This window comes from Cuculus canorus, chromosome 30 (genome assembly GCF_017976375.1).
Source record: "Cuculus canorus isolate bCucCan1 chromosome 30, bCucCan1.pri, whole genome shotgun sequence".
NCBI lineage: Eukaryota > Metazoa > Chordata > Aves > Cuculiformes > Cuculidae > Cuculus > Cuculus canorus.
The window spans coordinates 576,043-588,203 of NC_071430.1; the positions used below are offsets into that span (position 1 = coordinate 576,043).

Sequence of the window (12,161 nt, forward strand, 5' to 3'; positions counted from 1 at the left end):
GGTGCCCCATGGCTACGATGGCCCATGGCTACGATGCCCCATGGCTACGATGGCCCATGGCTACGGTGCCCCATGGCTACGATGCCCCATGGCTACGATGGCCCATGGCTACGATGGCCCATGGCTACGGTGCCCCATGGCTACGATGCCCCATGGCTACGATGGCCCATGGCTACGATGGCCCATGGCTACGGTGCCCCATGGCTACGATGGCCCATGGCTACGATGGCCCATGGCTACGGTGCCCCATGGCTACGATGCCCCATGGCTACGATGGCCCATGGCTACGATGCCCCATGGCTACGATGGCCCATGGCTACGGTGCCCCATGGCTACGATGCCCCATGGCTACGGTGCCCCATGGCTACGATGGCCCATGGCTACGATGGCCCCACGGCTACTGTGCCCCATGGCTACGGTGCCCCATGGCTACGATGCCCCATGGCTACGGTGCCCCCGGCTACGGTGCCCCATGGCTACGATGCCCCATGGCTACGATGCCCCATGGCTACGATGGCCCATGGCTACGATGGCCCATGGCTACGATGCCCCATGGCTACGGTGCCCCATGGCTACGATGCCCCATGGCTACGGTGCCCCATGGCTACGGTGCCCCCGGCTACGGTGCCCCATGGCTACGGTGCCCCATGGCTACGATGCCCCATGGCTACGGTGCCCCATGGCTACGATGCCCCATGGCTACGGTGCCCCATGGCTACGATGCCCCATGGCTACGATGCCCCATGGCTACGGTGCCCCATGGCTACGATGGCCCATGGCTACGATGGCCCCATGGCTACGATGCCCCATGGCTACGGTGCCCCATGGCTACGATGGCCCATGGCTACGGTGCCCCATGGCTACGGTGCCCCATGGCTACGATGGCCCATGGCTACGATGGCCCATGGCTACGGTGCCCCATGGCTACGGTGCCCCATGGCTACAGTGCCCCATGGCTACGGTGCCCCATGGCTACGATGGCCCATGGCTACGATGCCCCATGGCTACGATGGCCCATGGCTACGGTGCCCCATGGCTACGGTGCCCCATGGCTACGATGCCCCATGGCTACGATGGCAATGGCTCCGTTGCCCCATGGCTACGATGCCCCATGGCTACGATGGCCCATGGCTACGATGGCCCATGGCTACGATGCCCCATGGCTACGATGCCCGGCGGCTCCGTTGCCCCATGGCTACGGTGCCCCATGGCTACGATGGCCCATGGCTACGATGCCCCATGGCTACGATGCCCGGCGGCTCCGTTGCCCCATGGCTACGATGCCCGGCGGCTCCGTTGCCCCATGGCTACGATGCCCGGCGGCTCCGTTGCCCCCCGGTTCCACTCACGGCGTCGGTGGCTGCGGTTCCTCCCACTGCGCCGCACCTGCACACAGCGAGGGGCTCAGTGGCCACACGGAGGAGGTCAGTGGCCACAGGGAGGAGTTGGTGGCTTCAACGGGGAGTTGGTGGCCACAGGGAGGAGGTTGGTGGCCACAGGGAGAAGGTTGGTGGCCATGGGAGGAGGTTGGTGGCCACGGGGAGGAGGTTGGTGGCCACAGGAGGAGGTCGGTGGCCATGGGAGGAGGTTGGTGGCCACAGGAGGAGGTTGGTGGCCATGGGAGGAGGTCGGTGGCCACGGGAGGAGTTGGTGGCCATGGGAGGAGGTTGGTGGCCACGGGAGGAGTTGGTGGCCTCAAGGATGAGTTGATGGCCATAGGAGGAGGTCGGTGGCCATGGGAGGAGGTTGGTGGCCATGGGAGGAGGTCAGTGGCCATGGGAGGAGGTCGGTGGCCACAGGAGGAGGTTGGTGGCCACGGGAGGAGGTTGGTGGCCATGGGAGGAGGTTGGTGGCCACGGGAGGAGGTTGGTGGCCATGGGAGGAGGTCGGTGGCCACAGGGAGGAGATTGGTGGCCATGGGAGGAGTTGGTGGCCACAGGAGGAGGTCGGTGGCCACGGGAGGAGATTGGTGGCCATGGGAGGAGGTTGGTGGCCATGGGAGGAGGTTGGTGGTCATGGGAGGAGGTTGGTGGTCATGGGAGGAGGTCGGTGGCCATGGGAGGAGGTTGGTGGCCATGGGAGGAGGTCAGTGGCCACGGGAGGAGGTCGGTGGCCATGGGAGGAGGTTGGTGGCCACAGGAGGAGGTCGGTGGCCACAGGACCCGCTGGGCAGAAGGCCGCGGTGGCCCCGTGGCCACGTCCTCACCTCGTCCAGGAGCAGCAGATGCCCCTCCACCAGCGCCACATTGGAGACATCGCAGACGGCGTCGGGAGAGACGGAGAGCGATGGCGGCACTGCGGGGACACCACCGGGACTGCGTCACCGCCGGGACGGGGGGACCACGATGGAGGGGACACCACGATGGAGGGGACACCATGAGGGGAGGGGACACCACGATGGAGGGACACCACGATGGGAGGGGACACCACGATGGGAGGGGACACCACGATGGAGGGGACACCACGATGGAGGGACACCACAATGGAGGGGACACCACGATGGAGGGGACACCACGATGGAGGGGACACCACGATGGAGGGACACCACAATGGAGGGGACACCACGATGGAGGGGACACCACGATGGGAGGGGACACCATGATGGGAGGGACACCATGATGGGAGGGACACCACGAGGGGAGGGGACACCACGATGGAGGGGACACCATGATGGGAGGGACACCACGAGGGGAGGGGACACCACGATGGAGGGGACACCACGAGGGGAGGGACACCACGATGGAGGGGACACCACGATGGGAGGGACACCACGATGGAGGGGACACCACGAGGGGAGGGGACACCACGATGGAGGGGACACCACGATGGAGGGGACACCACGAGGGGAGGGGACACCACGATGGAGGGGACACCACGATGGAGGGGACACCACGAGGGGAGGGACACCACGATGGAGGGGACACCACGATGGGAGGGACACCACGATGGAGGGGACACCACGATGGGAGAGGACACCATGATGGAGGGGACACCACGAGGGGAGGGACACGGTGTCATCATCACCCACCACCCATCGCCCCAAACCCATCACCATCACCATGGTCATCATCTCCCATCGCCTCTAAACCATCACCATCATCACCACTGCCCCAAACCCATCACCATCATCTCCCATCACCCCAAACCCACCACCATCACCATCATCACCATCTCCCATCACCCTCAACTCATCACCCACCATCATCGTCATCTCCCATCGCCTCTAAACCATCATCATCAAACCCATCACCATCATCACCCATCGCCCCAAAGCCATCACCATCACCATCATCATCATCACCATCATCTCCCATCACCTCTAAACCATCATCATCGTCATCCACTGCCCCAAACCCACCACCATCACCCTCAACCCATCACCATCATCATCACCATCACCATCATCTCCCATCACCTCTAAACCATCGTCATCAAACCCATCACCACAAACCCATCACCATCATCTCCTATCACCTCTAAACCATCATCTTCATCTCCCATCACCCCAAACCCACCACCATCATCACCATCATCCACCATCCCAAACCCATCACCATCACCCTCAACCCATCACCATCACCACCACCATCACCATCATCTCCCATCACCTCTAAACCATCATCTTCATCACCCATCGCCCCAAACCCACCACCACCATCATCATCATCATCTCCCATCACCCCTAAATCATCATCATCGTCATCCACTGCCCCAAACCCACCACCATCACCCTCAACCCACCACCATCACCATCACCATCATCTCCCATCACCTCTAAACCATTGTCATCATCTCCCATCACCCCAATCCCATCACCACCACCATCATCATCATCATCTCCCATCACCTCTAAACCATCATCATTGTCATCCACTGCCCCAAACCCATCACCATCACCCTCAACCCATCACCATCATCATCACCATCATCTCCCATCACCTCTAAACCATCATCTTCATCACCCCAAACCCAACACCATCATCACCATCATCACCCACCGCCCCAAACCCACCATCACCATCATCTCCCATCACCTCTAAACCATCATCATCGTCATCCATCGCCCCAAACCCATCACCATCACCCTCAACCCATCACCATCACCATCATCGCCCATCACCATCATCATCGTCATCATCTCCCATCACCTCTAAATCATCATCATCGTCATCCACTGCCCCAAACCCACCACCATCACCACCATCACCATCATCTCCCATCACCTCTAAACCATCATCTTCATCACCCCAAACCCAACACCATCATCACCATCATCACCCATCGCCCCAAACCCACCACCACCATCATCATCATCATCTCCCATCACCTCTAAACCATTGTCATCATCTCCCATCACCCCAATCCCACCACCATCACCATCATCATCATCTCCTATCGCCTCTAAATCATCATCATCGTCATCCACTGCCCCAAACCCACCACCATCACCATCACCCATCGCCCCAAACCCACCACCATCACCATCGTCATCATCTCCCACCACCATCACCATCACCATCACCCATCGCCCCAAACCCACCACCACCATCACCATCGTCATCATCTCCCACCACCATCACCATCATCTTCATCTCCCATCACCCCAATCCCATCACCACCACCACCGTCACCCCCTTTGTCCCCCCCCTCACCTCCTCCCCGGTGGTGGTCCTCCCCACGGCCACCGCCCTCGGGGTGGTCCCTCCTGGTGGCCACGGCGCGCAGGTCCCTCTGGAGGGTGGTCCTTCCCCCCTGGAGCTCTCGGCTCTCTTTGGGCCCTTTGGATGGGGCCGAAAAGGCCCTTTGGAAGAGGGACCGGCGGGTGGTGGCCTTGGGTGGCCCCAGGCTGGAGGTGACCCTTCCAGGAGGTCCCTGAGCCTCGCGGTGGCTGTGGGAACGTCTCCAGCGCCGCAGTCCCGGAGGGGCCGCGGTCCTCCATCTGTAGGACTTCAGCAGAGTCGGCAGCTCCGGAGCCACCGGGACCTTCTCCAACTCCATCTGAGGAGGAGGAACATCACCCAAGGGTGGAGAGGCGGCGGTGGAGGGGGTGGAACCACCTCAGGGTTCTCCATCTCCTGAAGCTCAGGGAGGAGACTCCACCTCAGGGTTCTCCCATAGAAGGGGACACCACCTCAGGGTTCTCCCATTGGAGGAGACACCACCTCATGGTTCTCCCATAGGAGGGGACACCACCTCATGGTTCTCCCATTGGAGGAGACACCACCTCAGGGTTCTCCATCTCCTGAAGCTCAGGGAGGAGACTCCACCTCAGGGTTCTCCCATCAGAGGTGACTCCACCTCATGGTTCTCCCATTGGAGGAGACACCACCTCATGGTTCTCCCATAGGAGGAGACACCACCTCGTGGTTCTCCCATAGGAGGAGACACCACCTCAGGGTTCTCCATCTCCTGAAGCTCAGGGAGGAGACTCCACCTCAGGGTTCTCCCATAGGAGGAGACACCACCTCAGGGTTCTCCATCTCCTGAAGCTCATGGAGGAGACTCCACCTCATGGTTCTCCCATAGGAGGAGACACCACCTCATGGTTCTCCCATAGGAGGGGACACCACCTCATGGTTCTCCCATAGGAGGAGACACCACCTCATGGTTCTCCCATAGGAGGGGACACCACCTCATGGTTCTCCCATAGGAGGAGACACCACCTCATGGTTCTCCCATAGGAGGAGACACCACCTCATGGTTCTCCCATAGGAGGAGACACCACCTCATGGTTCTCCCATTGGAGGAGACACCACCTCATGGTTCTCCCATTGGAGGAGACACCACCTCATGGTTCTCCCATTGGAGGAGACACCACCTCATGGTTCTCCATCTCCTGAAGCTCAGGGAGGAGACTCCACCTCAGGGTTCTCCCATAGGAGGACACACCACCTCAGGGTTCTCCATCTCCTGAAGCTCATGGAGGAGACTCCACCTCATGGTTCTCCCATTGGAGGAGACACCACCTCATGGTTCTCCCATAGGAGGAGACACCACCTCATGGTTCTCCCATAGGAGGAGACACCACCTCATGGTTCTCCCATAGGAGGAGACACCACCTCATGGTTCTCCCATAGGAGGAGACTCCACCTCATGGTTCTCCCATAGGAGGAGACACCACCTCATGGTTCTCCCATAGGAGGGGACACCACCTCATGGTTCTCCCATAGGAGGGGACACCACCTCATGGTTCTCCCATCAGAGGTGACTCCACCTCATGGTTCTCCCATTGGAGGAGACACCACCTCATGGTTCTCCCATTGGAGGAGACACCACCTCATGGTTCTCCATCTCCTGAAGCTCAGGGAGGAGACTCCACCTCAGGGTTCTCTCATAGGAGGAGACTCCACCTCAGGGTTCTCCCATAGGAGGAGACACCACCTCCGGGTTCTCCATCTCTGGAAGCTCATGGAGGAGACACCACCTGAAGGTTCTCCCATAGGAGGAGACTCCACCTCATGGTTCTCCATCTCCTGAAGCTCAGGGAGGAGACTCCACCTCAGGGTTCTCCCATAGGAGGAGACTCCACCTCATGGTTCTCTCATCTCCTGGAGCCCATGGAGGGTTTGGTGACACTGAGGGTTTGGGGACACTGAGGGTTGGTGACCCCTCCTCCACCTCCTGCGCAGAGCTCCGGTGGTTTCTGAGCCACTTCCGCTGCCGTCACAGCGCTTCCTCCCAACATCCCCGAGGAGCGCCCATGGGTGCTGGGCAGGATGGGACCCCCGAGGAGCGCCCATGGGTGCTGGGCAGGATGGGACCCCTGAGGAGCACCCATGGGTGCTGGGCAGGATGGGACCCCTGAGGAGCACCCATGGGTGCTGGGCAGGATGGGACCCCTGAGGAGCGCCCATGGGTGCTGGGCAGGATGGGACCCCTGAGGAGCACCCATGGGTGCTGGGCAGGATGGGACCCCTGAGGAGCACCCATGGGTGCTGGGCAGGATGGGACCCCTGAGGAGCGCCCATGGGTGCTGGGCAGGATGGGACCCCTGAGGAGCGCCCATGGGTGCTGGGCAGGATGGGACCTCCCCCATCACAGCCCTGGAGATGCCTCCACCCCATGAGGAGCACCCATGGGTGCTGAGCAGGATGGGATCTCCACCGTCCAAGCCCAGGAGATGCCTCCAGCCCCTGAGGAGCACCCATGGGTGCTGGGCAGGATGGGACCTCCACTGTCCAAGCTCTGGAGATGCCTCCACCCCATGAGGAGCACCCATGGGTGCTGGGCAGGATGGGACCTCCACTGTCCAAGCTCTGGAGATGCCTCCACCCCATGAGGAGCACCCATGGGTGCTGGGCAGGATGGGACCTCCACCGTCCAAGCCCAGGAGATGCCTCCAGCCCCTGAGGAGCACCCATGGGTGCTGGGCAGGATGGGACCTCCACCGTCCAAGCCCTGGAGATGCCTCCACCCCATGAGGAGCACCCATGGGTGCTGGGCAGGATGGGACCTCCACTGTCCAAGCCCTGGAGATGCCTCCACCCCATGAGGAGCGCCCATGGGTGCTGGGCAGGATGGGACCTCCACCGTCCAAGCCCTGGAGATACCTCCAGCCCCTGAGGAGCACCCATGGGTGCTGGGCAGGATGGGACCTCCACTGTCCAAGCCCTGGAGATGCCTCCACCCCATGAGGAGCACCCATGGGTGCTGGGCAGGATGGGACCTCCACCGTCCAAGCCCTGGAGATGCCTCCAGCCCCTGAGGAGCACCCATGGGTGCTGGGCAGGATGGGACCTCCACTGTCCAAACCCTTGGAGATGCCTCCACCCCCTGAGGAGCACCCATGGGTGCTTCACACGACGGTTTGGAGGTCTCCACCTCCACTCCATCATCTCAGCCCCTTCGAGGTGGTCCCTCCCCGTCCCCCCGAGCCCCCCGAGGTGCCGCCGCGCCCCACCTCGACCTCCGGGCGCCGCCCGACGGTGCCTTCGCCATGTGACCACGGAAGAGCTTCCGTCCCACCCTTCTCCTCCGCCTCTGTCCCACCACGAGTGGAGAAGGTTGAAGGCCTTTGGGGCCCAACCCTTGAGGCGGTGACGAGTTCCTTCCGCCCTAAGCGCCGTCAGTAGGGTTCAGAGTGAACGGGAGGGGGCGCGGAGATGGGGACACCCCCGGAACGGTCGGACGTTGATGTGAGGAGGTGGTGACCATCTCATGGTGGGGTCTTCTGTGGGGATGGGGGCTTCAAAGCTCAGGGCTGCGTGATGGGGGTCCCACCGGGGGGGTCCAAGTCGTCCCATCCCTGTGCCTCAGTTTCCCCCCTCGGTCTCCAAAGAGCACTCAAAGGGGCTGTCCTGGCATGGACTTTATTGCAAGGGGTCTTCTCAGGGGTTGGGGCCACCAAGATGGGTTGGGGGGCAGTGGGGTGGGCTGAGGTCCTTCTGGACCCGGGTCCATCCGGGCTGGTGGCCTCCAAGGCTGAGGTCCTTCTGGACCCGGGTCCATCCGGGCTGGTGGCCTCCAAGGCTGAGGTCCTTCTGGACCCGGGTCCATCCGGGCTGGTGGCCTTCAAGGCTGTGAGGACCTTCTGGACCAGGGTCCATCCGGGCTGGTGGCCTTCAAGGCTGAGGTCCTTCTGGACGTGGTTCCATCCGTGTTGGCCCCTCTGGATGGTCTGGTGTCCACCTGTCCCCATGTCTCTCCTGTCCGGCCCCGTCTGGGACCACCACCTGTTGGAGATGGTTCCTCCAGCCCATCGCCACCATCCATCCCTCCATCCATCACCATCCATCACCATCCATCACCATCCATCTCCATCCATCACCATCCATCCATCTCCATCCATCCATCACCATCCATCCATCTCCATCCATCTCCATCCATCCATCACCATCCATCCATCCATCTCCATCCATCCATCCATCACCATCCATCACCATCCATCCATCTCCATCCATCTCCATCCATCCATCCATCCATCCATCCATCCATCACCATCCATCCATCCATCCATCTCCATCCATCCATCACCATCCATCCATCTCCATCCATCACCATCCATCACCATCCATCCATCTCCATCCATCCATCTCCATCCATCTCCATCCATCCATCACCATCCATCACCATCCATCCATCTCCATCCATCCATCTCCATCCATCTCCATCCATCCATCTCCATCCATCCATCTCCATCCATCCATCACCATCCATCCATCTCCATCCATCCATCACCATCCATCCATCACCATCCATCCATCCATCCATCTCCATCCATCCATCTCCATCCATCTCCATCCATCCATCTCCATCCATCCATCTCCATCCATCTCCATCCATCCATCTCCATCCATCCATCTCCATCCATCACCATCCATCCATCACCATCCATCCATCTCCATCCATCACCATCCATCCATCCATCTCCATCCATCTCCATCCATCCATCTCCATCCATCCATCTCCATCCATCCATCCATCACCATCCATCCATCACCATCCATCCATCTCCATCCATCCATCACCATCCATCCATCTCCATCCATCTCCATCCATCCATCTCCATCCATCTCCATCCATCCATCTCCATCCATCCATCTCCATCCATCCATCCATCACCATCCATCCATCACCATCCATCCATCTCCATCCATCCATCACCATCCATCCATCTCCATCCATCCATCCATCTCCATCCATCCATCTCCATCCATCTCCATCCATCCATCCATCTCCATCCATCACCATCCATCCATCACCATCCATCCATCCATCTCCATCCATCATCTCCATCCATCTCCATCCATTCCTCGTCTCCTCTCCGGCCCTCCCTCCCCCACCCAGAGCAGATCTTCACCTCAGAGATGAGAAGAACCCACCACCACCCTTCCCAGCCCACCTGGACCCCAACCCCACCCCACTGGAGATGCCCCAGGATTTGGTGCCCACCTTGAAGCCGCTCCAGGTCTCGATCTCCTGGAAGAGGGCGGTGCCGGGACAGTCGGTGGGGCCCACCTGACGGTGACCGCGGACGGTGTAGTTGTGGTGGAGCCGCCCGGTCCTCACGGCGCAGGGCAGGAGTTCGTCCCTCACCAAAGCCATGGTCCCACGGTCCGGCGAAGCCGTGGAGAAGTCTCCAACGTAGGCCACGCCGTAACCTTCGCTGTTGTAGCCTTTGGTGTGGGCACCAACCCAACGCCAACCCCGGCCCTGGTAGATGTATCCATGGGATCCCACCACGAAGCTGTTGAGAAGCCACGGGTCAACCTGAGGCCACCTGGAGATGGTGGTGAGTGGGCCCTGACCCATGGGATCCCACCACGAAGCTGTTGAGAAGCCACGGGTCAACCTGAGGCCAACCTGGAGATGGTGGTGAGTGGACCCTGACCCATGGGATCCCACCACAAAGCTGTTGAGAAGCCATGGGTCAACCTGAGGCCAACCTGGAGATGGTGGTGAGTGGACCCTGACCCATGGGATCCCACCATGAAGCTGCTGAGAAGCCATGGGTCAACCTGAGGCCAACCTGGAGATGGTGGTGAGTGGGCCCTGACCCATGGGATCCCACCACAAAGCTGCTGAGAAGCCATGGGTCAACCTGAGGCCACCCTGGAGGTGGTGGTGAGTGGGCCCTGACCCATGGGATCCCACCATGAAGCTGTTGAGAAGCCACGGGTCAACCTGAGGCCACCTGGAGATGGTGGTGAGTGGGCCCCGACCCATGGGATCCCACCACGAAGCTGTTGAGAAGCCACGGGTCAACCTGAGGCCACCCTGGAGGTGGAGATGGTGGTGAGTGGACCCCAACCTTGGTAGATGTACCCATGGGATCCCACCACAAAGCTGTTGAGAAGCCACGGGTCAACCTGAGGCCAACCTGGAGATGGTGGTGAGTGGGCCCTGACCCATGGGATCCCACCACGAAGCTGCTGAGAAGCCACGGGTCAACCTGAGGCCACCCTGGAGGTGGAGATGGTGGCGAGCAGACCCTGACCTTGGGAGATGTACCCATGGGATCCCACCACGAAGCTGTTGAGAAGCCACGGGTCAACCTGAGGCCAACCTGGAGGTGGTGGTGAGTGGGCCCTGACCCATGGGATCCCACCACGAAGCTGCTGAGAAGCCATGGGTCAACCTGAGGCCAACCTGGAGATGGTGGTGAGTGGGCCCTGACCCATGGGATCCCACCATGAAGCTGTTGAGAAGCCACGGGTCAACCTGAGGCCAACCTGGAGATGGTGGTGAGTGGGCCCTGACCCATGGGATCCCACCATGAAGCTGTTGAGAAGCCATGGGTCAACCTGAGGCCACCTGGAGATGGTGGTGAGTGGGCCCTGACCCATGGGATCCCACCACGAAGCTGTTGAGAAGCCACGGGTCAACCTGAGGCCACCTGGAGGTGGAGATGGTGGCGAGTGGGCCCCGACCTTGGGAGATGTACCCATGGGATCCCACCACGAAGCTGTTGAGAAGCCACGGGTCAACCTGAGGCCAACCTGGAGATGGTGGTGAGTGGGCCCTGACCCATGGGATCCCACCACGAAGCTGTTGAGAAGCCATGGGTCAACCTGAGGCCACCTGGAGGTGGTGGTGAGTGGACCCTGACCAATGGGATCCCACCATGAAGCTGTTGAGAAGCCATGGGTCAACCTGAGGCCAACCTGGAGATGGTGGTGAGTGGGCCCTGACCCATGGGATCCCACCATGAAGCTGTTGAGAAGCCATGGGTCAACCTGAGGCCAACCTGGAGATGGTGGTGAGTGGGCCCTGACCCATGGGATCCCACCACGAAGCTGTTGAGAAGCCACGGGTCAACCTGAGGCCAACCTGGAGGTGGAGATGGTGGTGAGTGGGCCCCAACCTTGGGAGATGTACCCATGGGATCCCACCACGAAGCTGTTGAGAAGCCATGGGTCAACCTGAGGCCACCTGGAGGTGGTGGTGGTGGCGAGTGGACGGTGTCTCACCTGTAGCCGATGTCGTCCCACCCTCGGACGTCCTGGTGGAAGCGTTGGATGGAGCGCAGGGCCCCCCATAACCCCCCCATAACCTCCCACCCCTCAGCCCCCCATAAGCCCCCCCATAACCTCCCATCCCTCAGCCCCCCATAACCCCCCATAAGCACCCCCATAACCTCCCACCCCTCAGCCCCCCATAAGCCCCCCCATAACCTCCCATCCCTCAGCCCCCCATAACCCCCCCATAAACCCCCATAAGCC

At 60.8% G+C, this 12,161-nt stretch overlaps 2 protein-coding genes across 2 annotated transcripts in view; both read right to left on the minus strand.

The window, feature by feature from the left end:
* Positions 1 to 8,056, minus strand: part of RASAL3 (RAS protein activator like 3) — a 32,486-nt gene extending 24,430 nt beyond the window's left edge. The window contains exons 1-4 of the mRNA XM_054051937.1: positions 7,901 to 8,056; positions 4,653 to 4,998; positions 2,207 to 2,295; positions 1,350 to 1,386 (exon numbers count right to left, since the gene is read on the minus strand). Of these exons, the coding sequence (XP_053907912.1) occupies positions 1,350 to 1,386; positions 2,207 to 2,295; positions 4,653 to 4,998 (472 nt within the window). The 5' untranslated portion in view covers positions 7,901 to 8,056. The remainder of the gene's footprint in view (positions 1 to 1,349; positions 1,387 to 2,206; positions 2,296 to 4,652; positions 4,999 to 7,900) is intronic.
* A 250-nt stretch (positions 8,057 to 8,306) lies between these two features.
* Positions 8,307 to 11,989, minus strand: PGLYRP2 (peptidoglycan recognition protein 2). The gene is made up of 3 exons (XM_054051735.1): positions 11,910 to 11,989; positions 9,892 to 10,186; positions 8,307 to 8,672 (listed from the first exon to the last, which is right to left on the minus strand). The coding sequence occupies exons 1-3, from the start codon at positions 11,987 to 11,989 to the stop codon at positions 8,562 to 8,564; spliced, it is 486 nt and encodes a 161-aa protein (XP_053907710.1). The 3' UTR covers positions 8,307 to 8,561.
* Positions 11,990 to 12,161: the final 172 nt, after the last annotated feature.

Excerpts from the sequence above, each read along its gene's own strand:
- PGLYRP2 (XM_054051735.1), bottom strand. The coding sequence starts at position 11,989 with ATGGGGGGGTTATGGGGGGCCCTGCGCTCCATCCAACGCTTCCACCAG. Across the intron at positions 10,187-11,909 it reads TGGGACGACATCGGCTACAG|CTTCGTGGTGGGATCCCATG; the intron begins GTGAGACACCGT and ends GCTTCTCAACAG. Across the intron at positions 8,673-9,891 it reads AGACCTGGAGCGGCTTCAAG|GTGGTGGTCCCAGACGGGGC; the intron begins GTGGGCACCAAA and ends CATCTCCAACAG.